This window comes from Mytilus edulis, chromosome 13 (genome assembly GCF_963676685.1).
Source record: "Mytilus edulis chromosome 13, xbMytEdul2.2, whole genome shotgun sequence".
Classification (NCBI taxonomy): domain Eukaryota; kingdom Metazoa; phylum Mollusca; class Bivalvia; order Mytilida; family Mytilidae; genus Mytilus; species Mytilus edulis.
In genome coordinates this window covers 69,253,144-69,279,426 of record NC_092356.1, presented here as the reverse complement: position 1 = coordinate 69,279,426, position 26,283 = coordinate 69,253,144, and the positions used below count along the sequence as shown (strand labels likewise).

The 26,283-nt window shown below is 32.9% G+C and overlaps 1 protein-coding gene across 1 annotated transcript in view; it reads left to right on the top strand.

Moving 5' to 3' along the window:
* The window catches only part of LOC139500514 (uncharacterized), a 30,206-nt gene that overhangs the window by 1,901 nt on the left and 2,022 nt on the right, over positions 1–26,283 (top strand). The window contains exons 2-8 of the mRNA XM_071289259.1: positions 5,871–6,191; positions 10,979–11,037; positions 12,186–12,389; positions 14,817–14,888; positions 16,273–16,440; positions 17,173–17,271; positions 18,694–18,837. Of these exons, the coding sequence (XP_071145360.1) occupies positions 5,871–6,191; positions 10,979–11,037; positions 12,186–12,389; positions 14,817–14,888; positions 16,273–16,440; positions 17,173–17,271; positions 18,694–18,837 (1,067 nt within the window). The remainder of the gene's footprint in view (positions 1–5,870; positions 6,192–10,978; positions 11,038–12,185; positions 12,390–14,816; positions 14,889–16,272; positions 16,441–17,172; positions 17,272–18,693; positions 18,838–26,283) is intronic.

Here is a 26,283-nt window from a genome sequence, read left to right as displayed (position 1 = left end):
ACTGAATTACAAGTACAAAAGCTGCATGACTTTCGACAGGCTTTTAAAGTTGATTTTGAGGTGTTGACTATGCTCATTGTTAAAGACCATACAGTGGCCTATAGTTGTTATGAACTGTGTCATGTTTTTCCCTTGTGAAGAGTTGTCTTATTGGCACTCATACGAAGTATATCTATCTACATATATGTTTTTTGAACGCATAGGTAAACTACAGTATAAATAGCTTTGCATGACGTTTTGGATATTCAATTAGCCTATACTGTTTGGTCGAATAATCTGTAAATCTGCTCATGCGAACTACATTACATCAAGTATATGTCATTATATATGCATACGAACTGAATTAAACGAAAGTTTCAAGGATGTAAAAATACTAAAAACCTTCAATCAAGTTCAAGTAATTGACCAGTATTAATAGCGTATGACGTATTGCATAATATATGTACAAATTAATTTGAAATTCATAGCGTAGGACTAAAGATGTACATAAACATTCACCAGTTCTAATCAACCATATACTATAACAGCACTAACCTTTTAAAAAGTAGATAATTTTAATGGTTTTAGATTAAACATGATTATCGAACAAACTTGCTAGCATAAAAAAATACCTTTTAAAACAGTAGAGTGACACATTAACAATTAAGATTACATGTTGCAGAAAATCATACAAATGTCATACCAATTAACGTTTTGAATAGCACTGAGATTATATGTCGTCGACAAAGAAAAATCATGAGCGATATATTTGAACGGAATCATGTTAATATTGACATGTCCTAACATTTATGCAATTTGCCGTTTCAGACTTTTAAAATCCAGGGAACTGCATAATATGTACACTTCAAAATAGCGTTCGACCTTTGTTAGATAACATTGTTAAGTATGTCAACTTGTTAACCGATAGCCCGATAGTCTTAGGAATGATGACTGTATGCAACATGCTATATCTATGTTGGTCTCAGTATTAGCGCGTCTTAATGGTAATACGAAAAATGTGCTGTGATTTATATTAAGAAATAATAGTGATTTTCATGATCCTTAGTAAAACTGACTTTTTAACTTGTTCTATTGTTGTGCAAAGTCCTAAATGATTCCTAGAAATTAAACTCTTTTCCACAAAAATGAAATGTTACTTTATGGAATCAAACTGATAGTCCACACGACACTGCATGATGTCCTTGTTAATTTTGTGATTGGCCATGGCTGTTTCTGCATTTATTAAACTGAAAAGGCGTAATAATAATCTTAGAAGTCTAGAAATAAAGGATGTCAAACAGAATATGTGGCAAATTTAATTACTTGTAAAAGGCTGAATCTTAGAGAGGTTTTCCATTTTGCGTTGTTTCGTTGCCGATATACACACCGAACTAGATTGTATTTCTAATTGTGAAAGATGTGCTTGGCATATAGTAATAATTAGCCTTTTGTCATGGTTTTGAACTGTTTTTCAAATTCGGCAGGTTTTAGAAGACAAATTGTGTGCAATGTTTTCTAACTATGTTGCAATAACTTGACAATATTTATGTGTTGTTCTACATGCACACATTTGAATGCATTCGCTATTAAATTTTTTAGATAGTACTTGTTAAGACTTATTTGTACTTTTTGGTTCTTTGAATTTCTTTTTGATCATTTTAAACATCAATACTCTTCCTGAAGCATCATCTATGAACAATTCACATGTATGTACAAGGGACCAACCAATCAAACATTCATGTGCCAAGTCAGGAATATGACAGTTGTTGTCCATTCGTTTGACGCGTTTTATCATTTGATTTTGTCATTTGATTGCGGAATTTCCGTTTTAAATTTTCCTCGTAGTTCATTATTTTTAAGATTTTACTTTTTTCAATACGTCAGTCACCAACGCGACACTCTTTCACTGACATTTTTTTGTATAGAGAGAAACTTGAGAAATTTATTATTAAGCCTTCATTTATGAGATTTTCTCATATAATGGGTTGAACTTCAAACGGTTTTACAAAAACTGTAACTTATAAGAGGGCACTAGAAGTTTGATTTATTTCGTATGAAAACGATACATTCAAACTCGTAATAATATTTTAGCGTGACAAATATAACACAACATTAAATTGTCAGTTTTTGATCTCTGTGCACAAAGCAGTCACATTATTACCAGAAAATTCGTTCAGATATAAAATTACTTTTTATATGCTTTTTTTTTCTTGATCTAAATTTCAAAGAACGGCTCATTTGATTAATTTTGTGTCGCATGAAAAGTTAAGCTTTATTGATTGGTAATTATGGGACTACATTTGTAATTAAAATAGGAACTTAAAGCACTGACCCTTTTCTATGTGATATGTTATCAAGATAGAAAGCAAATAAAAATTTATGGTGGAGAAGTAATGAGTACTTTTTTGTCATCGTGTGAAGGCTACATTTAAAGTCGATAAGTTTTGACTCGTAATACCAATTGCCAAAAGTATTAAAAAAACATACTAAAATCAAAAAGGACTTCTGGAAGACAAACAAAATCATGCTTAGCTCTAAGTCAATTCATAAAAACGGATGATTTTTCTTCCTTATGGAATTGGTTGATATTGATTGGTATTTTAAATGTGACCTTCCGAATTAGACTATTTACCGGATTTGTAATAACACAAGCAAGACCACAGGTGCCACATGTGGAGCAGGATCTGCTTAATTTTCCAGAGCCCCTGAGATCACGCCCAGTTTTTGGAGGTGTTCGTGTCGCGTAGTCCTTAGTTTTCTATGTTGTGTCTTATGTATTATTACTTTTACTGTTTGTCTTTTTCTTTTTCAGCCATGACGTAGTCAGTTTTTTTTTATCTATGAGTTTGACTGTCCCTTTGGTAATTAGAGAAGTTTATAAATTGGTTCAAGCACATCTTTTGTGTTTGCATAAAATTAAACTTATCAAAGATTCCAGGCATATAATCAGTGGTCTAACAAGCTATGCTAGCACTCAATCACTTTATTTAGAGACGGGATGGGAAAAATTAAAGATTAGACGGGAAGTGAAGAAGTTATCTTTATTTTACAAAATTATGAAAGAGGACGCCCCAGAATACTTATTATATTTAATACCCCCTACAGTTGCAGAAACGAACAACTACAATCTACGAAGCAGTCAAAATATATACCAAACCTCTAGCAGACTGTCTCTTTATCAGGAATCATTTATTCCATCAAGTATCAAACTGTGGAATTCGCTCGATTTAAGTATTAGAGATGAACTTTCTTTAAATATGTTTAAATTAAAAATTAAACAGAAATATTTTAAAAACAAATCACCCCCTACATATTTCAATATTGGCGATAGATATTTAAATGTTTTACACGCAAGATTAAGAAACAAATGCAGTGCCCTGAACATGGATCTGTATCACGCAAATATTAAACCTAACGCAATGTGTCAATGTGGTTATTTATATGAAAATGCGCAACATTATTTCCTCTCGTGTAAAAATTATACAGTGCAAAGGAATAAATTATTTTTTGAACTTAGAAAAGAAAATATACCTACCGACTTTGAAAATTTAATGTACGGCAATGCTTTGTTTAATATGAACATAAACACGCTAATTTTTTATAAAAGTGCAGAATTATATTAAAGAGACCAATCGCTTTTCATAGTTTATAAACATTATGGTTAAATATATACCAATAACAATGTTATTACTTTTTGTCGACTTCGAATGAAATTGTTCATTTTTTCCTAAGACATGGATCATCAATTTGATTTTATTATCCATCAGTTGACAACAACACTTTAATTTAATTGTTCAAAATAAAATAAAAACTTACCTTTTGAGTGAATATTTATTCCAAGATTAAAACAACCTATTAGGTAGGTCTTTCATAAAAATTTACGGTCAACTCGACTTTTAGGAATCGATGAACCATGTCGTATAAATTCTTGTTAATGTCATGTCTTCATATTAATATTGTTTATGATGTTATTATTATGTATTTCATATTTGTTCGGATATGTATTATTTGTATGTAATGGAGAAGACGTTCTAAGTTGCAAAACTTGTGTCCAATCCTATTGTCAATGTTTTTTTTTGGACAATAAAATATGTTTAAACTAAACTAGGCATAATGTGTTGTTTTAAAGTTTAAATTCGAGTTTTAACTAATGTTTCATAATAAAAAAAAAAAAAAAAAAAAAAAAAACAACGTTGAGCGAATTCTAAGTTAAAGAGCATTTGAAACCCAAAATTCCAAACATCAAAGGTACAATTGAGCTGTGTATATTTTTGAAAGTTTTATATTGTATGAACTGCATTTCTCACGAATCAAGATGGTTTTATGTCTTATTTACACCACTGGGTCGATGCCACTGCTGGTGGACGTTTCGTCCCCGAGGGTATCACCAGCCCAGTAGTCAGCGCTTCTGTGTTCACATGAATATCAATTATGTGATCATTTTTATAAATTTCCTGATACTAAATTTTGAATTTTTAGAAAAACTAAGGATTTTCGTGTCCCAGGAATAGATTACCTTAACCGTATTTGGCACAACTTTTTGGAATTTTGGCTCCTCTATGCTCTTCAACTTTGTATTGTTTGGCTTTATAACTATTTTGATATGAGCGTGACTGGTGAGTCTTATGTAGGTGAAACGGGCGTCTGGCGTACTAAATTATAATCCTGGTACTTTTGATAACTATTATGTACGTTGATAATATCTTCAAAAATATCATGTGTCTAATTTTTATATTTACATTGAATTAAACGATGTTGGTTGCCTTTGAAATTGACGACTACCTCCACGCTATACCTAGTTTTCACATCATTATGACACAAATGTTGATTTTCATCTTAAATCACGCAAAACAGACATGGATCTCACATTTAATTATATTGTAAAAGATAAGACAGACGATATTAATCTTAGTAATATAAACGGCGAAAACCCATGATTTATATGTCTACATCAAAGATCATCTGACCGTACTTGAGAAAATCTGTTAAATCTTTGAAAGGGTTCAAGGTTAATTAAATCATTTCTTTATAAATGAATTACTTGACCGTATTTGATTTTTTTCTGATTATCAGAAAGAGATATGTTTAGTCGCTTATCTTGCCGATCCGAGAGCAGTAGTAATGGCAGATTCTATAATAACTCCGTTAAACGGTCATTTGAATTCATGTATTAAAGAAGTTGCAGGATTAGTGTTATATTATTCTCATCGGATTTTGTCTAATGCTTAGTCCGTTGCTGTGTGTGTTACATTTTAATGTTGTGTCTTTGTTCTCCTCTTATATTTAATGCGTTTCCCTCAGTTTTAGTTTGTTACCCCGATTTTGTTTTTTGTCCATAGATTTACGAGTTTTGAACAGCGGTATACTACTGTTGCCTTTATAATACGTGTCTGTGTGTGTTACATTTCAATTTTGTGTTTCTTTTGTGTCGTAGTTCTCTTATATTTGATACGTTTCCCTCAGTTTTAGTTTGTAATCCGAATTTGTTTTTCTCTATTTATTTATGAATTTCGAACAGCGGTATACTAATGTTGCCTTTATTAATCATTTCATCAAAGTCTAAAAGTTTTAACCTCGTCACATTGCATATGTTTCTGTCCATTCGGTATATGTATATTGTTTTACAGATTTGCTTTTAGTATAATGTTTATATTGAAAAAGAAGCCCAAAATACTTCTGTTACTGATTCTCATTCTGTTAAGTATAGATTAGTTGCAATAATCATCGACATTGCTAACCATAGACTATTCAAACCCGTATCGACTATATCCAATAGTGAGGAAAAACGTTATTTTTTAAGGTAGAATTCGCCAATAAAGGTTTAGATGCTGTAAATATAAGCAATATTTTCCATCAAAAATCTGTACAAAAACTATACCTGATTACTTCAGAAATAAAGCTACACCTGTTATTTCTTATACTTACACCAAAGCTACTAGTATTGCATCCAAGATTTTCCACCACAAGAGAGATTTAGAGGCCTTTAACCTCAAAGATACGAAATCCAAGCCTCCGGATTGCTCATGTGCATCGTCACAATACAATTATAGTCCAGCTGGTCATGTTATTACTGGTGACCTTGGCATCGTTACCATTGAACAAGTAAGAGAGTTGTTAGCCAAGGGACCAAAATATAGAATCCCTCGGCCCATCAACTGGAAAAAAGAATTTCAAGTTACTGATGGATGGTTGAGGACTATGGAAGAAAATGGGTAAAGCGCGAACCAGAAGAACCAGAACTGGACACTTTGTCTGAATGGATCAAAGCTATTTGATCATGCATTCAGAGGCGCATACAAAAACTACGATGCAATATGAGTACAAGAGTTACTAACCCTTTCAAGAATCCGGATGTTGTGAATGCTTTATCCTCTTTGCATGACAAATATGTCGTTGTTCCAGCAGATAAAGCCTCTAATGATATTGTCTTCATATGTAAAAAAAAACATTATTCGCAATGTCTCACAACAGAGCTTGGAATAAATAAAACTACTGGTAACCCTATATATTCTTTAACATCATTTATCAAGGACGAAATTTTACAAAATCATAAATCTGTCCTTCTTTCTTTGGTATCAACATCAAAGAAAACGAAGAAAACTTACCTTCATTATACTGGATACCTAAATTACACAAAACTCCAAATAAAGAACGATACATAGCTGGGTCTTCAAAATGTTCGACTAAACATCTTTCGAAAGTACTGACTACTATTCTTTCTACAGTAAAAGATGGGCTTCAAAAATATTGTGATGAGATTTATTATACCAGTGGTGTTAACCAGATGTGGATTCTAAAAAATTCGAAAGATCTACTGCTTAATCTTCGATGACAATTTTTGTAATTTTGCAGCAACATAAAAACTTTTGATTTTCTACGCTATATACTACAATTTCCCATGCTCAGTTGAAAGATCGACTTCACCATCTTATAAAACAGAGCTTTTTCTATAAAAATGGGAATCATAGATACAAATTTCTTGTTTTGGGTTACAATAATTCATATTTTGTGAAGAATCACACTGAATCTTCAAGAAAATATACTAAAGATGATATTATCAAAATGCTGGACTTTTTGATCGACAATATATTTGTTGAGATTGGAGCATTTGTATTTCAATAGACAGTCGGTATTCTAATGGGTACTAATTGTGCACCCTGCTGGCCGATTTGTTTTTGTACTCGTATGAAGCAGAATTCATTCAGAACCTCCTAAAAGACAAAAAGAAAAAGCACCTGTCGAAATTCTTTAATTTTACTTTCCGATATATTGATGATGTTCTATCATTGAATAACCCATATTTCAGCCAATACTTGCATATCATGTATCCCAGTGAACTTGAAATTAAAGATACTACTGATACTAAAAGGACTGCTTCATATCTTGATATTTTCCTCAATATTGACGCAGATTGACGACTCCACACGAAAATCTATGATAAACGGGACGATTTCAACTTCCCAATTATCAATTTCCCATTTCTCAGCAGTAACATACCCTCTGTCCTTTCGTATGGTGTTTACATATCACAATTGATACTTTATTCTCGTGCTTGTTCACACTATACGGACTTCATATACAGAGTGTGCTCCTTATGCAGAAACTGCTACAACAAAGTTATGAGGAGGACAGATTAAAATTGACACTCTGTAAATTTTATGGACACATCACGAATTGGTGGATCCATACAATGAGTCTTCGACCAAACTAGCTGAGGACATTTTTACCACATGGTAGATTGTGGTTTGTTAACGTCGTCTAATCTTTTAATTGCAAAACGTGACTTATTCCCTATTGTGACTGTTTTGCTGAGTGTTAAATCGCATTACTATAAGACGTGTTACGGTACTTATCTATCCCAAATTCATGTATTTAGTTTAAATGTTTAATGTTATATTTGTAATTCTCATCGGATTTTGTCAAATGTGTTGACGTCTTTTCCATTATATTCATGTAAAAATGAGAATGGAAATGGGGAATGTACCAAAGAGACAACAACACGACCATAGGGCAGACAACAGCAGAAGGTCACGAACAGGTCTTCAATACAACGAAAAATCTCGTGTATGGTAAAGAAAATAAATCACCTTCTTCATTCATTTGATCTAATTTTGTTAACGCAATCTGTACGATGTTTTATGTTTGAAAAAAGTAAAATCACAAAAATACTGAACTCAGAGGAAAATCAATTCGGAAAGTGCATAATCAAATAACAAAACGCATCAAAAACGAATGGACAAGAAATGTCATATTCCTGACTTGGTACAAGCATTTTCAAATGTAGAAAATGGTGGATTGAACCTGGTTTTATAGCTACCTAAACCTCTCACTTGTATGACAGTCGTATCACATTCCATTATATTGTCACCGATGCGTGAACAAAACAAACAGACACAATAGTTAAAAATGTCAAAAACAGGGGTACAGCAGTCAACATCTTAATCACTATAAAACAACAAATGTAACGAAGAAGCACACATCAAATTAACATCCTCATTTTGATTATATTATACGATTTTATTTGTCTAAGTAAAAAATGCACCCATCAAGGAAGGAGGGTTTTGAGTACTAGTGTGAAATTGAGCGTTTGAAATTCGACCAGGTAGACATGAAATAATTTTGTCGTTTAAAGTATGACGGGATGCATAAATGCAGTCACGCAAAATAGATATAACAAAAACTGACTAAACAGTATAAAGTAATAATGAATAAAATAATAGTGTGGTTCAAAGAATGACGGGATACATAAGTACAGAGTCACGTCAAATGTATATCACAAAAAGTGGTTTAACAGTTAAAGTACTATTAATAAATAAAATACTTTTGTCATTCAAAGTATGACAAGATACATAGGTACAGAGTCACATCATAAAATAATTTTGTCGTTAAAAGTATGATGGAATACATAAGCACAGAGTAAAGTCAAAAAGGATATCTCAAAAATCAGACTAACAGTAAAAGTAATATTAATAAAGACAAATAAAAGAATAATATAACAAGTTATTAAGATGATAAACAACGTCAGTACGCAAAATCTATACTTCAAGACCATCGTGTATTATTTGTGAAGTTGATACGAAATATTTATCAACAAGTTCTGGGTACCTTCCGATGAACTTTTTAGAAAAAGGACGAGACGTTCTTTGACATACCCCTGGTTCATCAACTTTCTGCTCAGACATTGGTGACGTTTTACAAAGTCTGAGTAGGAGCTGCAAGCTTTTGAATACCGAATAAGTTGGGAAATGTATATTCCATATGCAGGTGAAGTTGGTATATTGCTACTAAGGTGGGGGAAGTTGATAATTTCAAAATCAAAATCGTCTCGTTTGTCATAGATTGTACTTAGATGACTGTGTATGTCAAATTCGAAGTATAAGTCTAAAAATGAGGCAGAGGAAGCCGTGTTTGTTGTCTCTTTAATTTCTAGTTCTGGTGGATATATAAATGGAAACCAATCAGAAAAGTTCGGATTGTTAATGGAAAGAACATCATCAATATATCTGAAAGTGAAATATAATAACCTGGCTTCTTTGATCTTCTTGTTTTGACAAGTGTCTGAAGGAACTCCGATTCATATGAAAATAAGAAGAGGCCAGCAAGGAGAGGCGCGCAGTTCGTTCCCATAGGAATGCCTACAATTTGTTGAAAAAGTCTACCTCCGAACTCAACAAATATGTTGTCGATAAGAAACTCCAGCATACTGACCACTTGTTCTTTTGTGTAGCATGTTTTACCTTTTTGTTTGTCACTATTAACGAAATATGCCTTATGAAATCCCAAAGTAATAAATTTATAGCGTGTGATACCATTTTTATGTTGAAAGGCATTGTGGATTATTTCTTTTAGGCGATTTTTTAATTTACATGGGGAATGGTGGTATACAGGGTTGAAAAATCAAAAGTTTTGATAGAACTAACTTCAGAAAAAGACCGAGATTTAAAATTGTCTAGAAGTTCTTTAGAATTTTTAAGAATCCACATATGGTTAATACCACTACGCGAGTAAACAGTTCCACAGTATTTCTAAAGACCCTCTTTCACTGCGGATAGAATTTTAGACAATCTAATGGACAATTCTTTAGTGGAACATGAAGATGAGCCAGCAATATACCGTTGTTTGTACGGAATTTTATGAAGTTTAGGTATCCAATACAAACAAGGTAAGTCCTCCGATTTGGTGTTCAATGTAATCTTTATTGAAGCCATGAAGGACTCATGATTTGCTAAAATCTCATCCTTGTCAAATGATATGTCTTTGTATGCGGGATTACCTGAGTGCTCCTTTATACCCAATTCTTTTACAAGACATTCGTAGTAATACGATTTACATACAAAGACAATATTATTTGACAAGGAGTTAGATTCAAAACAAACTATATCTATAGCTATATAATATAGTTAATTGCTACCGTAGTTTGCTATTAATAAGTATTGAAATGTGCATTGTTATTAAATGTAATATCAGTATTTAGTTCAAATATAATCTTAAATCAATCCTAATTTTATCTTATTCATTCAAATGTGTCAATTTTTTGTCATTTTTTACAAATCAATATGCGTCACTTGGCGTTGAGGTTTTCACTTATTCGGATGTGTCAATTTTTTGTGTTGCATACTGTCGGGTTATGTAATGTATTTCGGTTGTTTCCTGTAATTAGTTAATACTTCAGTTTTATCATGTATATCTTTTGTATAGTCATTTTATAAAATTTACTGTTTGCAAAAGTATATATTATTCTAAATGATAGGGATGTTCTGGTAACTAACAGAAAACCCTGAGAGTTTTTGGCAAAACTTTTTTGAACTTTTGGTCCTCGATGCTGTTCAACTTTGTACTTGTTTCGTCTTTCAAACTTTTGTATCTGGGCGTCACTAGTAAGTCTTGTGTGGACAAAATGCACTTCTGGAGTATTAAAATTTAAAACTTGTTGCCTTTTGTTAGCTATTATTCGTGTATTTCTTTGTCAATTGTGTTCTCCTATTTATTTATGTTGTAGTCCTGTAATGTTGTGTTGTCATTTTAATGTAATGTTTCACATGGCTATACAAGAGGGAGGTTTGGCATGCCACAAAACCAGGTTAAACCCACAATTTTAACCTTTAAAAATGTCCTGTACCAAGTCAGGAATATGGCCATTGTGATATTATAGTTCTTTTCTGTGTGTGTGTTACATAATAACGTTGTTTTTCCGTTGTGTCGTTTGTTTTCTCTTATATATGAGTGTGAATTCACATTACTATAAGACGTGTCACGGTACTTATCTATCCCTAATTCATGCATTTGGTTTTGATGTTATATTTGTTATTCTCATAGGATTTTGTCTAATGCTTAGTCCGTTTCTGTGTGTGTTACATTTTAATGTTGTGTCGTTGTTCTCCTCTTATATTTAATGTGTTTCCCTCAGTTTTAGTTTGTTACCTCTATTTTGTTTTTTGTCCATAGATCTACGAGTTTTGAACAGCGGTATACTACTGTTGCCTTTATACACAAATCAAACTGTTTCAACATATAATATAAACAAAAAAAATATATAACTGCGTTTGCATATACTTTTGTTCCTTTCACAGCCTAGTAAACAAACTTGTTAACTTTTATTGATATTTGGTTAACCGTATTTTTAATAAACTCTTCGTACTCTTGAAATGATATGGACGCCGGCTTGATCTAAATTGATCAAGTTATCTGATGTCAACTATACATTATCTCTGAAAAACTCAGAAACGAAAATAAGCCGATGTCAAATAAAAGCTCATTATATTCATAATCAGGTCACATAAGTACATCAATAAAACTGGTTTATGTTTCAAAACAGAATCAAATTTTACATTTAAGAATCATTGTATATGATAACGTTTGAAGAGTTTTTATAGCTGGTCAACAATGCAAAAAGAAATACAGACGTAATAGAATACATAAAAAGGTTTTCATAAGATGGCGAAACTATGGCATTCCTAATCAAGTAAAGTAGCATTCGAACGAACCGAATATGCAAAAGTTTCGAAAGTTACAACTTTAGAGTTGACAGTTATCTCGTGATACTGTAGAAAACAAAACAGTTTGTGTAATCGGCTACAGAGGCTACCCCCTTGACTAATATGATAAGAATGTATCTACCGCGATATCGTAACGTATCCATAAAGATATTCTCCGTTTTAAAACTACAAATTAAAGTTAAGACCATCATAACTAACTTATACTTGCAGGAGGTGTTTCATCACCAGAACTTTTATGGTATAAAGAAAAGGAAACACTTGGACTTAGCTATTTAACAAGAAGTATGCAGTATTCTACCACAGTACACAATCAAATAAACAGCCGGTATACCTCAAGTGAACTAGAATCAGTTATAAACAGCATGCGGGCAGACATATTGGCTAATAATGCAACTGGTGGATCTACTAAAACCAGTATTGCATGGTCCAATAACATTACTAGTTATATAGATTTACTGAAAGAAATTCAGGATATCTTATCGCAGGTAAATATTATTATGGAAAGACAGAGTTGAGATTGCATGTACTAGTTGCGACCTTCTTGATACAAATGTGTCCAGTCAGCTAATGGGCATCGAATCAACTGATATTCGCAATTTGACTTTTTTCAACACCCTCAGGCAAAGTTGATTTTAGATGAATTTGGCTATTTATTTTAAGTATTTTTGACATATAGCTCTTCAACGGTTTCGGTACTTATACATCTTCGGATTTCAAATGTTTGGCTTTGAGCGTTCCGAATGAAGGTAAATCCAGAAAAGCGCTTCGAACGCAAAATAATAAACGTGTTGTTTTCATTTTTTTTAATTATTTATCACATCTTTGCAAAATTAGTATTGTCAATAAATATGTTTATATTACGGAGAGACAAAATAATAAGGTACATTATAATAAAAGATCCATTACACAACACATAATAGAATTACCGAAACAGGACAAGAAGAATGAAAAATGAACACTTATAATAGTTTATTTCTTTTTACAAAATTGTGACTTTGATGAAGAGTTGTCTCAATGGCTACAAATTAAATCCTCCTATATCTACTTTAAACATTTAAAATTGAGAATGGAAATAGGGAATGTGTCAAAGAGACAACAACCCGCCCAAATAAAAAACAACAGCAGAGGGTCACCAACAGGTCTTCAATGTAGCGAGAAATTCCCGCACCCGGAGGCGTCCTTCATCTGGCCCCTAAACAAATATATACTAGTCCAGTGATAATGAACGCCATACTAATTTCCAAATTGTACACAAGAAACTAAAATTAAAATAATACAAGACTAACAAAGGCCAGAGGCTCCTGACTTGGGACAGGCGCAAAAATGCGGCGGAGTTAAACATTTTTGTGAGATCTCAACCCTCCCCCTATACCTCTAACCAATGTAGTAAAGTAAACGCATAACAATACGCACATTAAAATTCAGTTCAAGAGAAATCCGAGTCTGATGTCAGAAGATGTAACCAAAGAAAATAAACAAAATGACAATAATACATAAATAACAACAGACTACTAGAAGTTAACTTACATGCCAGCTCCAGACTTCAACTAAACTGACTGAAAGATTATGATTTCATCATATGAACATCAGGCACAATCCTTCCCGTTAGGGGTTTAGTATCATACCATCATAACATATATGAGAAGAACATAACCCGTGTCATGCCAACAACTGTTTTTAGAATAAATGTGTTTAGTTCCGATGCAAAGACCTTATCAGTGACTCAATATTAACGCCAAAATATGCAATCTTTAATGACTTGACAACAGTACCGTAATTATATCCCTTCTTAATAAGTCTATTCAAAGGTTTTGTAAGTTTCTGAGGTGAATACTGACACCTTTGTGCTTTATAAAGAATATTACCATAAAAAATTGGATGTGAAATACCTGAACGTATTAGAAGTCTGCATGTTGAGCTATATTTACGAATGATGTCTTTATACCGATGATAAAATTTAGTAAATGTTTTGACTAGTTTGTGATATCAAAAACCCTGGGGTAATAATTTTTCAGTAATACATAAATTTCTCTCGTTAAAATCTAAAACATTGTTACATACACGAGCGAATCGTACAAGTTGAGATATATAAACACCATAAGATGGTGACAAGGGAACGTCACCATCTAAAAACGGATAATTAACGATAGGAAATGAAAAATCATACCTTTTATCATAAATTTTAGTATTCAGCTTTCCATTAGTGATATAGATATCAAGATCGAGAAAAGGGCAGTGGTCATTGTTAGTATTAGCTTTATTTAAAGTAAGTTCAACAGGATAAATTTCATTAATATACATACTGATTTATTTATTTTTTTACATTTAATGTTACTGTAAATTGTTTCAATCTAATTTTTACTAAAAAGAGGAGAAAAACAAAAAGGACCAAAAGACAACAGCAAAAAACACAAAACAATGCATTTAAGGTAGCACAATGCAAAGATTTTTCATCCCCAATCAGACATCTTTAAACTGATGTAATTCCACACATCCTTCTTTAAATTTTATAAATGAGGTACCAAATGAAAGACGAATGAATAATCTTTCAAATTGTGATAATTTACATAATTAATTGTTATGTAATTAGTTGCTATATTGTGATGTCCATACTTGAATGAATTTAGCTTCTTTGTTATTCATAGCATCCCAAAATATTTTATAGGTTCTTGCACTCCAAAACAATGTCTAAACTAGGTGTAATAGCAGGTGCTCCGAAAGGAGTAAACATTTCCTGCTTCAAACGGGTAACCAATCGATTGCTACTGTAGCTTAACCCGATAATAACGTCTTATAAGTTAGGTAACATTCGAAGAATAAGAGAGATTTTTTTTATTTTAGGAAATAATAGGAAAGCTCGAAGACCACGTAAAATCATTGCAGAAAAATTTAATTATAAATGTGATAAAGATGGTTTGTGCTATATTACTGTTTCTGATTACTGTGACCCTCGTTTACACACTTACAAACAAACTTCGGCTATTCGCGAATTCACTCAGGAACAAAACATATGACCTTGAGAAGGAACGTAGACGTTCGGAACATTTGTTGTATCAGCTGCTTCCTATATCTATAGCCAGAAGAATGATGAAGAAGAAGCCGATAATTCCGAAGCATTATGATTCAGTGTCAATATATTTTTCTGATATTGCTGGTTTCACTGACATATGTTCAAAAAGCACTCCAATGCAGGTTATCTACATGTTAAACTTATTATATATTATGATGGACGCAAAACTTGAAGCCTTTGACGTCTATAAAGTAGAAACTATAGGTATGTATGCAAAAACGTGTAAAATGGGAAACATTTTAATCAACGTCGTAATGTGAAGAACTTTGATATTATGAAATAATACATTTACATTCAATTTCTTGATGTGCATTAATAATTTTTTGGTAAATTGTCCTCAACCAATGCACATTTATCATTACATCAATAGCTCGTTGTCATTAGAACTTGTATCCGACATGAACTTTTTGTCATCGGAGGCTACAATATATATTTTCAAAGGACATTATCAAAGATTAAAAAAAAAAATTGATGGTGTATAATTTAAACAAACCATTTGATGGTTGCTTTTTGTGCTATGACGTTGAGTGGCAAATATATTTCATACGTATTGAGTACATACAAAAAAACAAAACCAAGAATGGGTAAGTTTTGAAAGAAGTGGTTCCTTACTTGACTTTGACCAGAATTTAAATTGGTGTTTCAGAGTGATGTCATTTTCACTTTGCGTTATGAATACATATGCATCCATTTCAAGTTGGAATTGAGACGCTATATGCGTTCTCTTGGATCGTTGACAAGGTCTCTTATTGCATAGGTTCATTCATTTCTAACATTAATCAAGCCATCGCGCTCTACTTTCTTTGCAGAATCCTATATTTTTATTATGTTTTTTTTTGTTTACGCCCTGAAAAAGCTTGATCTATTTTACAATTTACCTTAGGCGTTGAACCTAATATCCTGCAACTATGTCGGGATTTTTTGCGTTATTATATACCCAGGTATATTGGAGCATATATATTTCCGCTTTTTATATCGGTCACTTGTTTTTAGCTGTTTGTTTTCTATAAGCTAGACGAATATATTAATTGAGGAATAAATATGTGCCAATGAATGATATCAAACCTTCTACACAGTGTTTCTTATAATTTTATAACTACATAATAATAATAATATTACTGCCTTGTGGTGACCTATTTATAATCATGAGGTATATGAAATTGCTCTCTCATTAACCATTGTTCCGATTCTTTTAGTCATGCATTTTACTGTATTTATTTGTTTCAGGCGATGCCTACATGGTTGCCTCAGGTCTACCAGTACCTACAAAGAACAGAACAAGACATGCAACAGAAGTAGCATCAATGTCATTAGAAATCATGAGTACAGTCAGTAAAGCTACGGTTCCTCATATTCCACAGGAAAGATGGAAAGTTCGAATAGGCATCAATTCAGGTACTACACTTTATCTAAATGTAAAAAAAGGAAGTGATATTGATGATACAAGTAATCGAAACGCTAGTACATGCCTAACCCACTTTTAGAATATCACTGTCTTTGAGCTTCTTTGACAAATCTGAACTCAACTTAAAATGAGATTTAGTATCGTAGTTAATAGTTAATGTCCTTTTGCTTTAAAACTTCAGTTATTATTGCGGTCAACTTTAATTTATTATTCAAGGACACGACTTTTAAAAACCTATGTTGTACAAGCCTTATGATTATATTAAGATTTCAGTTAGAGAAAAACACAACAGACAACTATTTTTGGGTTCTGTAATTGACTTTTATATTGCCGCAAATGTTATCAAGCTTAAAACATTTTAAATCAAATAATAGAACATGCTTTTAGAATTTTGAGTATGTTCTGCGTCCGTTACACTATAATATGCTATTGGTTCTTGTAATCAATAATCTGGAACACAGTTCCAAGATCAACTTTGTGTATTTGTATATAAGCTTTGTTTAAAATCTAAAAAATGTCTTCTCAATTTTTAAATGATAAGCTTTGTTAATGAATCAAAACTTCCTCATTTCTTGTGTCGAATAAATTTTCATAATAAAACGTAAACAAACTGCTGTAATGAACAATTTCTGTAAAACGTTTTGCTCGATTACTTTCGATATCACTATCATATCAGCATGTTTTGATTCATTTTCGTTTATTTTATGGAATATATGATATAGGCCCTGTTGTAGCTGGAGTAGTAGGTACTAAGATGCCTCGTTACTGTTTGTTTGGTGACACTGTCAATGTAGCATCGAGAATGGAATCGTCTGGAAAACGTGAGCACAAAGATATTTAATGAAACATGTTGAAAATATCTTATTATTTATCTTAAGCACATGCCAATAACATGTAAAAACTAAACGCCCATCACAATATGTATGCGCCTGTCCAAGTTGGGAGTCTGTTATTCAGTAGAGGTCGTGTGTTGCTGAGTAATAATTTTTTTTCGTCCATTTTTTGTACAAAATTAAGACCGTTAGTTTCTCGTTTGAATTGTTTTACATTGTCATGTTGAGCCCGTTTAAAGCTGACTTTGCAGTAAGGACCTTCGTCATTTTTGAAGGCCGTAGAATAGCATATAGTTGTAGTTATTAATGTGTGTACCATTAGGTCTTTTGTGAAGATTTATTATTGGCCATCATACCACATCTTCTTTTATACGTATTGTATAAAAGTAAATTATTTAGTACATCGATAAAATGAATTAGTTTTAAGACACAAAATGTATTAAGTTAAATCACAAAATTACAATTTAGAATAAAGAGATGTTGTATTATTTTCAATGTGACAAATGAACAACTTGTCTAAGGAAAGCGGATTTAAACAATTTAATATTGGTCACCGTAGACTTCCTACAATAGAGGTATAAAGCTCACGTCATAATGAACGGCCTGATGTATAACATGCAGTAAACGAAGAACAGATATTACAAACAATAAACAACAATTACAACTGACTAACAAACTCCTGATATATGAGTCCACATAAATAATGGGGCGGACATTGACGTGTATACTCGGGCTCAAATCTCCACAACCTGAGTCAATGATGTAACAAAACGATGAATGTTGCATAAAAGTTTCCCTCAAAAAAAAAAAAAAAAACAAAAATATTTTAACAAAATGTAAACGGTGTGATACTACCATATCAATACGTCACATCCAGCAAAACATAAAGTCATAAATATATATCTTGGGTGTGTCAAATCTCCAGTCTTTTTTATTTGGAAAACTTGAGGTCACATGCTTGTTAAAGCTTGTGTCCAAGGCAAATAAGTGTGGCAATTTGATTGGTTAGCTTCCAGTGATGGTTATTATCATTTAGGGAATTTTGTGTGCAGTTCTCGACAGGATAAAACATCGTTAATAGGATCATAAACATTTCTTTTTTAATTAATATTTAACAAAGACAAATATTGGAAAATGAATGGTGGTATTACTCCTATACTATACGTGTATACGAAATACCATGGGTTGTGACATAAACGTCTTCAAAAGATGCACGAGCAGCTACAGAGTATCTGCTATTTCATTCGCAATAATTATATATACAGAGTAGCCACCATAACAAAACTAGAACAAAAACCAAAACCGGAACATTATTACCCGTATATAACTAGTTACTATACCATGTATACTGTCCTGCTATCTACATAAGAATTAAATAATTAATAATATATGATTTTTATAATGTTTCAGCTGGTATGATTCAGATATCGTCTGCTACAAAAGAAGCTTTAGAAGCATATCCAGAGTTTCTCATCAGAGAAAGAGGTGACATGACAATAAAGGTAACTAGTATTATTGTTGTAGATCAGACAAACAGGCGACATGACGATAAATGTAACTTATCATAACTTGGAAGGTCAGAGAAAGAGGTGACATGACCTTATGGTCACCCATTCCATCGTGGTAGGTCAGAAAAAAAACGACATGACAATAAGGGTAACTAATCACATCGTGGTAGGTCAGAGAAAAAGGCGACATGGCAATAAAGGTACCTTATTACATCGTGGTAGGTCAGAGAAATACAGGCAACATGGCAATACAGGTAAATTTTCTCATCGTGGTAGGTCAGAGAAAAAGGCGACATGACAATAAAGGTAACTAATCACATCGTGGTAGGTCAGAGAAAAAGACGAGACATGGCAATAAAGGTACCTTATTATATCGTGGTAGGTCAGAGAAAAAGGCGACATGACAATGCTGCAGGTAAATTATCTCATCGTGGTAGGTCAGAGAAAAAGGCGACATGGTAGTAAAGGTACCATATCACATCGTGGTAGGTCAGAGAAAAAGGCGACATGGCAATACAGGTAAATTATCACATCGTGGTAGGTCAGAGAAAAAGGCGACATGACAATAAAGGTAACTAATTACATCGTGGTAGGTCAGATAAACAGATGACATGACAATAAAGGTAGCTAATCACATCGTGGTAGGTCTGATAAGCAGGTGAAATGGCAATAAAGGTAACTTATCGCATCATGGTAGATCAGAGAAACAGGTTAAATGATAATAAAGGTAACTTATCACATCATGGTAGATCAGAGAAACAGGTTAAATGATAATAAAGGTAATTTATCACATCATGGTAGATCAGAGAAACAGGTTAAATGATAATAAAGGTAATTTATCACATCGTGGTAGGTCAGAGAAAGAGGTGACATGACACTAAGTTAGCTAATCACATCGTGGTAGATAAAATAGACAGGTTACAGGTTACTAGTCACATCACTGAAGGTCAGAGAAACAGTTGACGTAAAATAAATGTAACTAATCACATTGTGGTATGTCAAAGAAACAAGTGACATGCCTATAAAGGTACCTCATATCATTATTATATGCCAAAGAAAGGGATGAGATGACTACCAATGTGTACTCAAATTAAATATGTTCACTCAAACCTTTACATGGATTTATTTTTTGTTATAGATTGCCTTTCTAATAATGAAATCAAAAACAAAATCGTACGAACACGTGGACCGAAGTCCATAACTTATATGACTAATTTATAATTATATTGGTATCCCATGTATGACACACTATTTATAAAAGTTAATTAAGAAAGATTTTTCATCAGTTCATTTGTTTGCGAAATAAGGGACCTCGGTTGCCGAGTTGTCTAAGTAGTTACTACTGTTATCACTAGCCAGTCAAATTGTTAAATTATAGTTCGTTTCTGTGTGTGTTACGTTTAAATATTGTGTTTCTGTTGTGTCGTAATTCTCCTCTTATAATGATGAAGTTGAAATCATCCCTTCGTAAATTTTACGGAAGCCATCACGAGTTGTTGACCGTTATGGAATAACCGTTTCACAAATGATATCGGATATGTTCCTTAAGTCGTAACTACAATCACCTTCCCTTTTCATGAACGTGACCTACCGAATGGGACTATTTACCGGATTTGTTATCACATAAGCAACACAACGGGTGCCACATGTGGAGCAAGATCTGCTTTCCGTTCCGGAGCACCTGAGATCATCCCTAGTTTTTGGTGGGGTTCGTGTTGTTTATTCTTTAGTTTTCTATGTTGTGTCATTTGTACTATTGTTTGTCTGTTTGTCTTTTTAATTTTTAGCCATGGCGTTGTCAGTTTACTTTCGATTTATGAGTTTGACTGTCCCTTTGGTATCTTTCGTCCCTCTTTTATATTTGATGCGTTTCCCTCAGGTTTAGATTTTAACCCGGATTTGTTTTTTTTCTCAATCGATTGATGAATTTCGAATAGCGGTATACTACTGTTGCTTTTATTGAGTGATTTCCATGTGACGGATACCTTTGGACTGTCAGACAAAATACATGCTTCAATAAGGGGACAGAAGGGTAAACATTAACTCATAAATTGAATAATGACAGACAAATTCACGTAAACAATCCAATAATTTACATTAAAAACTATATACTGATCATCATGAACTTACCAAAGACAATAACAATCAAAACCAAGGAGTAAACAAAGACTCACAAAACCAAAGGACATTTATATCAACAGTTATAGATAATAGATAAGAAACAACACGAACTCCACTAAAAACCGGGAGAGAAATCAGGTGCTTCGGAAGGGTAAGCATTTCCTGCACCGTATATGGCACACGTCGTGTTATTTCTTTGTTCAGTTCGGTATTGATGGAAGGTTATTATGACTGATGAAGTATATCAGATATGATTTCTGACACACTTTTTTTATAATGGCCAAACAGCTCATGATGGCGACCGTAAAATTTCTTGAGTGATGAACCAAAAGTAGGGGTGATATATTGTATGCAAATGTTTTAATTTACAGGGAAAGGGTCAGATGAAGACCTATTGGTTGATAGGACACAGTAATTGCTACAGCGATTCCACGCCTCAATAATCCCCGACTGAATGATCTATTCAGGACACAGTTGTTGCATCAAAGTTTTCACACTCCAGTTATTCCTCACAGAAACATTTAGGGAAACAGTATTCTGTTATATGTTTATTAAATGCCTCATTTCTTACTTAATAAACACTCCAGGACACAGTAGTTGGTACAAAGTGTCTACACCACAATCATTCCTAATGGCATACAACAGACAATAATTGGTTCCTTTTTGTTTTAAGGTCTTATTGATTTCTTACAGAATGAACACTTTAGGGCACAACAGTGGCAAATAAGTTGCTACGCCGAAGTTATTCAACACGGACTAAAATACTTCACGACAGTGTAGTGGCTACAGATGTTCAAACCAACAGTAATTTCTGAAAAATTAAACACTTTGGGACAAAATGTTGGGTACTGATTTATTCCTAACAAAATGAAACACTCTTGGACAAAGAAGTAGGATCAGAGTTTTTTTATGGTTTATATATTATTCATGGAATACAACATTCAAATACAAAGTTGTGAGTACAGCGTTTATACGTTTCATGTAATACTCACATCATAAACTCCTCATGCCAAAGAAGTTGCTACTAAGTTTCAACACCAAAGTTATGCATACGATAGAAAGAACAACATGACACACTTTTAACGTTTTGCACAAAGATCATTTAACATAGCTCCTATCAACAGTATATTATATTATATTATATCATTGAATTATATATAAACTCATCATAGATACCAGGACTAAATTTAGTATATACGCCAGACGCGTATATACTAAATATAATATTTATATATCCTGCCATGTCTTGTTCTATCGTGTCCTGTCTCTCTGTAAACTATACACACCAATATTGATAAGGTTACTTTATACTTTCCGATTCATGCATTGCTTTTTACATTATTACAGCATTTTATCTTGTTCCATATGTTAAAGATATTTTTTTTGATAGGCCTTCATGTAAAGAGGCTAACATATGGCGCTGTTGTATAGCCATATCATAGATTTCATGAAAGTGACAGTTAAAAAATGTCTACCGTTCAAAGTATTTTTCTTGACTAACTTTCATTAAAAAATAATCATTTACAATAAAGGATATTAAAAAACATTGAGGCGATAAGGGCAATATGCCCAACAGAGAAATGAAAAAAATATAGCGAAATTCAGCTATGTTCAACTTTGCGTAATTTGTTAGTTTATCAACGGGGAATTTAAAAACAAACTATGTCGCAGCACAGTAGAGTGCTGATACGGGTACCACATGTGAAACAGGATCTGCTTACCCTTCAAGAGTACCCGGGTGCACCCCCAGGTTTTTGTTGGGTTTGTGTTGCTTAGTCTTTTAGTTTTCTATGTTGTGCCTTGTATACTATTAATTGTTTGTTTGAATTTTTATCATTTAGCTATCTATGAATTTGAAAGTCCCTCTAGTATCTTACGTCCGTCTTTTGCAAATACCGCAAGTGCCGACGATGATTACTGATTTGACGAATGCCTCAATTATTCCTAATATTATACGTCAAAAATTGATAATACATTATTATTATTTTTGTGAATTATATTGAAGAAATAAATATCAGCCGAAGTTTTTCATGGTTTTGTGTTTATGAGTCTTTATTTTTTTTAATTGTTTGTAGGTGCATACTGAGTTCTTTCGTTTGGTCGTGCCACATGTGGAGAAGGGTCTGCTTACCCTTCCGGAGCACCTGAGATCACCCCTAGTTTTTGTTTGTCTGTTTGTCTTTTTCATGTTTAGCCATGGCGTTGTCAGTTTATTTTCGATTTTCAGTTTATAATACACATACACAACATAGAAAAATAAGGAATAAACCACACGAACCCCACCAAAAACAAGGGGTGATCTCAGGTGCTCCGGAAGGGTAAGCAGATCCTGCTCCACATGTGGCACCCGTCGTGTTGCTTTTGTGATAACAAATCCGGTAAATAGTCTAATTCGGTAGGTCACATTCATGAAAGGGAAGGGGATTGTAGTTAAGACGTAAGGAATATATCCGATATCATTTGTAAAACGGTTATTCCATAACGGTCAACCAACTCTTGATGGCGTTCATAAAATTTACGAAGGGATGATTTCAAGTTCACCATTCGTAAATCTTGGTTTAATAGCTTCCTTGTGAGCAGTAACCCTCTATCAAGAAAATCATAATAGGAAATGCAAGCATAGGAATATCGTATCAATTGAGAGATATATACCCCGTATGCAGGTGCGGTTGGAATGTTGCTTCTTAGAAATGGAAAGTTCACAATTGGAAAGCTGAAATCATCTCTTTTGTCATAAAGTTTTGTTTTCAACCGACCCTCATTGTCAATTTCTAGATGTAAGTCAAGATATGAGGCCGACTTAACTGTATCTGTAGTATCCCTTATCTCTAGTTCGATGGGATAAATGCGTTCCACATAGTCACCAAAATTTGAATTATTTAGTGAAAGAACATCATCTATATAGCGGAAAGTAGAGTCAAAGGATATTGCTAACTTCTTGTCGTTCTTCCTAAGAAGTTCCTGTGTAAGCTATCATTATAAACCTTAGATGTTTACTGTCAAGTCTTTGAATAGAAGTTAAAAAGAGGTCATATGTGGCAGTGCCATCTACACGTAATAATGTTCATTTAATGTTGATAGCTCTAACATAAGTAGGTATATTCTCAGCATTAGGCTTTTCAGTTACTAAGGTATAAGATTGAAATGAAGAATTGCAACATTTGTGTTTCTGAATTATATGACTTCTATAAAGCTTAAAATTTTGTTAGGACGTTTTGGAGTATTGCGACATTTTTGTGGACTTCATTAATTGGACTTTCTTGCGTTTTAGATTTGTATTATTAATGCAGTTTTGTTACTTTTGTTTTCTTTTGTTTTGTTTTTTTTGGGGGGGGGGGGGGGGCATTATAGAAAATTCGCTCTACTCTCATTCAAAGTATGGATAACTTTATGTCAAGGGAGCTAATTCTTTTGACCAGCTACAGATATAATAATTTTGTACCTTTTTCAGCTGCCCAAAATCCTTTTTTTCTAATTATTCGTTGTCCACATTGAATTATATACTAGAATGAAGAAAACAACAATTTCAATTTTCAGTAACAAGATTAGGCCCTAAACACTAAAGATTACAAAGATGTGCTACACCTAGTGCTGCTGAATATAATATTACATACATACAAATATTATAGTGACATGCGCATTGTACTGGCCAGACACATAGTCCTGGAACTATTCGTTCGGCTAGCCGGACAAATAGCAACTGCCAAAAATAAAACCTAAGCAAAAAAACCCATGCATAATACTTCAAAACACTGCTTTATAGCAGAAAGTTATTACGAAACAACTCAATATTATTGTTTATGTACGTATATCATACATATTATATCCGGCTACACCAATATGGTGTTCTTGCAATGAATTTGTCCGTACGTTTGTTTATTTGAATGTTCGTTCGCATTCACACCAAAACGAATACAGTACACTTTATATCTGGTCATCAGCCTGACTGTCATAATAATTTATTTCTTGCGAACAGCACCTTTAAATATGTAAGTTAGCATTGATCTGTTTCCCGCTACTTTAGGTTACGAGTTGGTGTATGGTGTATGGTGTATGGTATATGGTGTAGGACGTAAACAAGTTTATTTTGTAGGTTTACAAGTATAAGTAATTGAAAACCTAAATCTTAATCGTCGAGTTGTCTTTCGTCGACCAGATAACTTGTCTTGTGTACGTCTCTTACATACGTAAGGGGAATTTATTTTCAACCAACCAATAAAAATGTTATTCTATTGTATTTTTAGGATTCAATTCGAATAACTAAATTTGAATTAAAAAGACAAAATTGAGGCTGCAAAGTGATTTCTTTTTCATAGATAAGACTGCTGGTTTTCTGTTTTCTGTTTTACACTTATTCATTTTAGGGGATTTTAGGGACTTCTTTATAGCTTGCTAATCGGTGTGAGCTACGTGTTGCAGACCGTACTGTGACCTATTATTGTTTACGTTTATACATTTTGACTTGTATAACAGTCATATTGTAGTCTTGTATTTTGAAAACAATGTGTGAATATATAACCGTAGTTGTATTTGGTAAAATCTTTTGGATTTTAGGTTCTCAATGCTCTTCGTACATTATTTGGCCTTCATGACTTTTTTCTTCGAGCGCCACTGATGATTCTTTAGAGAAAAAACGGACGTCTTACTCTTCCTAGTAAACATTACATGTTTAACCCTGCCACATTATTTATGTATGTGCCTGTCCCAAGTCAGGAGCCTGTAATTCAGTGGTTGTCATTTGTTTATGTGTTACATATTTGTTTTTCGTTCATTTTGTACATAAATAAGGCCGTTAGTTTTCTCGTTTGAATTGTTTTACATTGTCTTATCGGGGGCCTTTTATAGCTCACTATGCGGTATGGGCTTTGCTCATTGTTGAAGGCCGTACGGTGACCTATAGTTGTTAATGTCTGTGTCATTTTGGTCTTTTGTGGATAGTTGTCTCATTGGCAATCATACCACATCTTCTTTTTTTATATAACTATTTGTGTACCATTTAAAAAACACATATATTGTGTTGATAAATAAATAACATTAAGTTATAGGATATATCGGTAGATTAATGTGTCTCAAATGAATAAATTAGTTATCATTAAATTTTGTATAATACTTGTAGCACGTTATGCCTGTTTACGTTATTATTTAAAATTTATTTTCCAAAGAACCAATGGCAATTCAAAGGCAATAAAGAGGTGTGTCTTATGTGGGATGTAGCACTTTAACAATCGTTCTATTTAGTTCAAAAAGTAAAATAAAAACAGAGATTAGTGAATCTTTAACCAATATTACAAAACATGGCATCAATGTGGATTGCATGGATATATATCATCATTTTATCGGCTGAATGCGGTATTGTATTTTTTCTTATCAA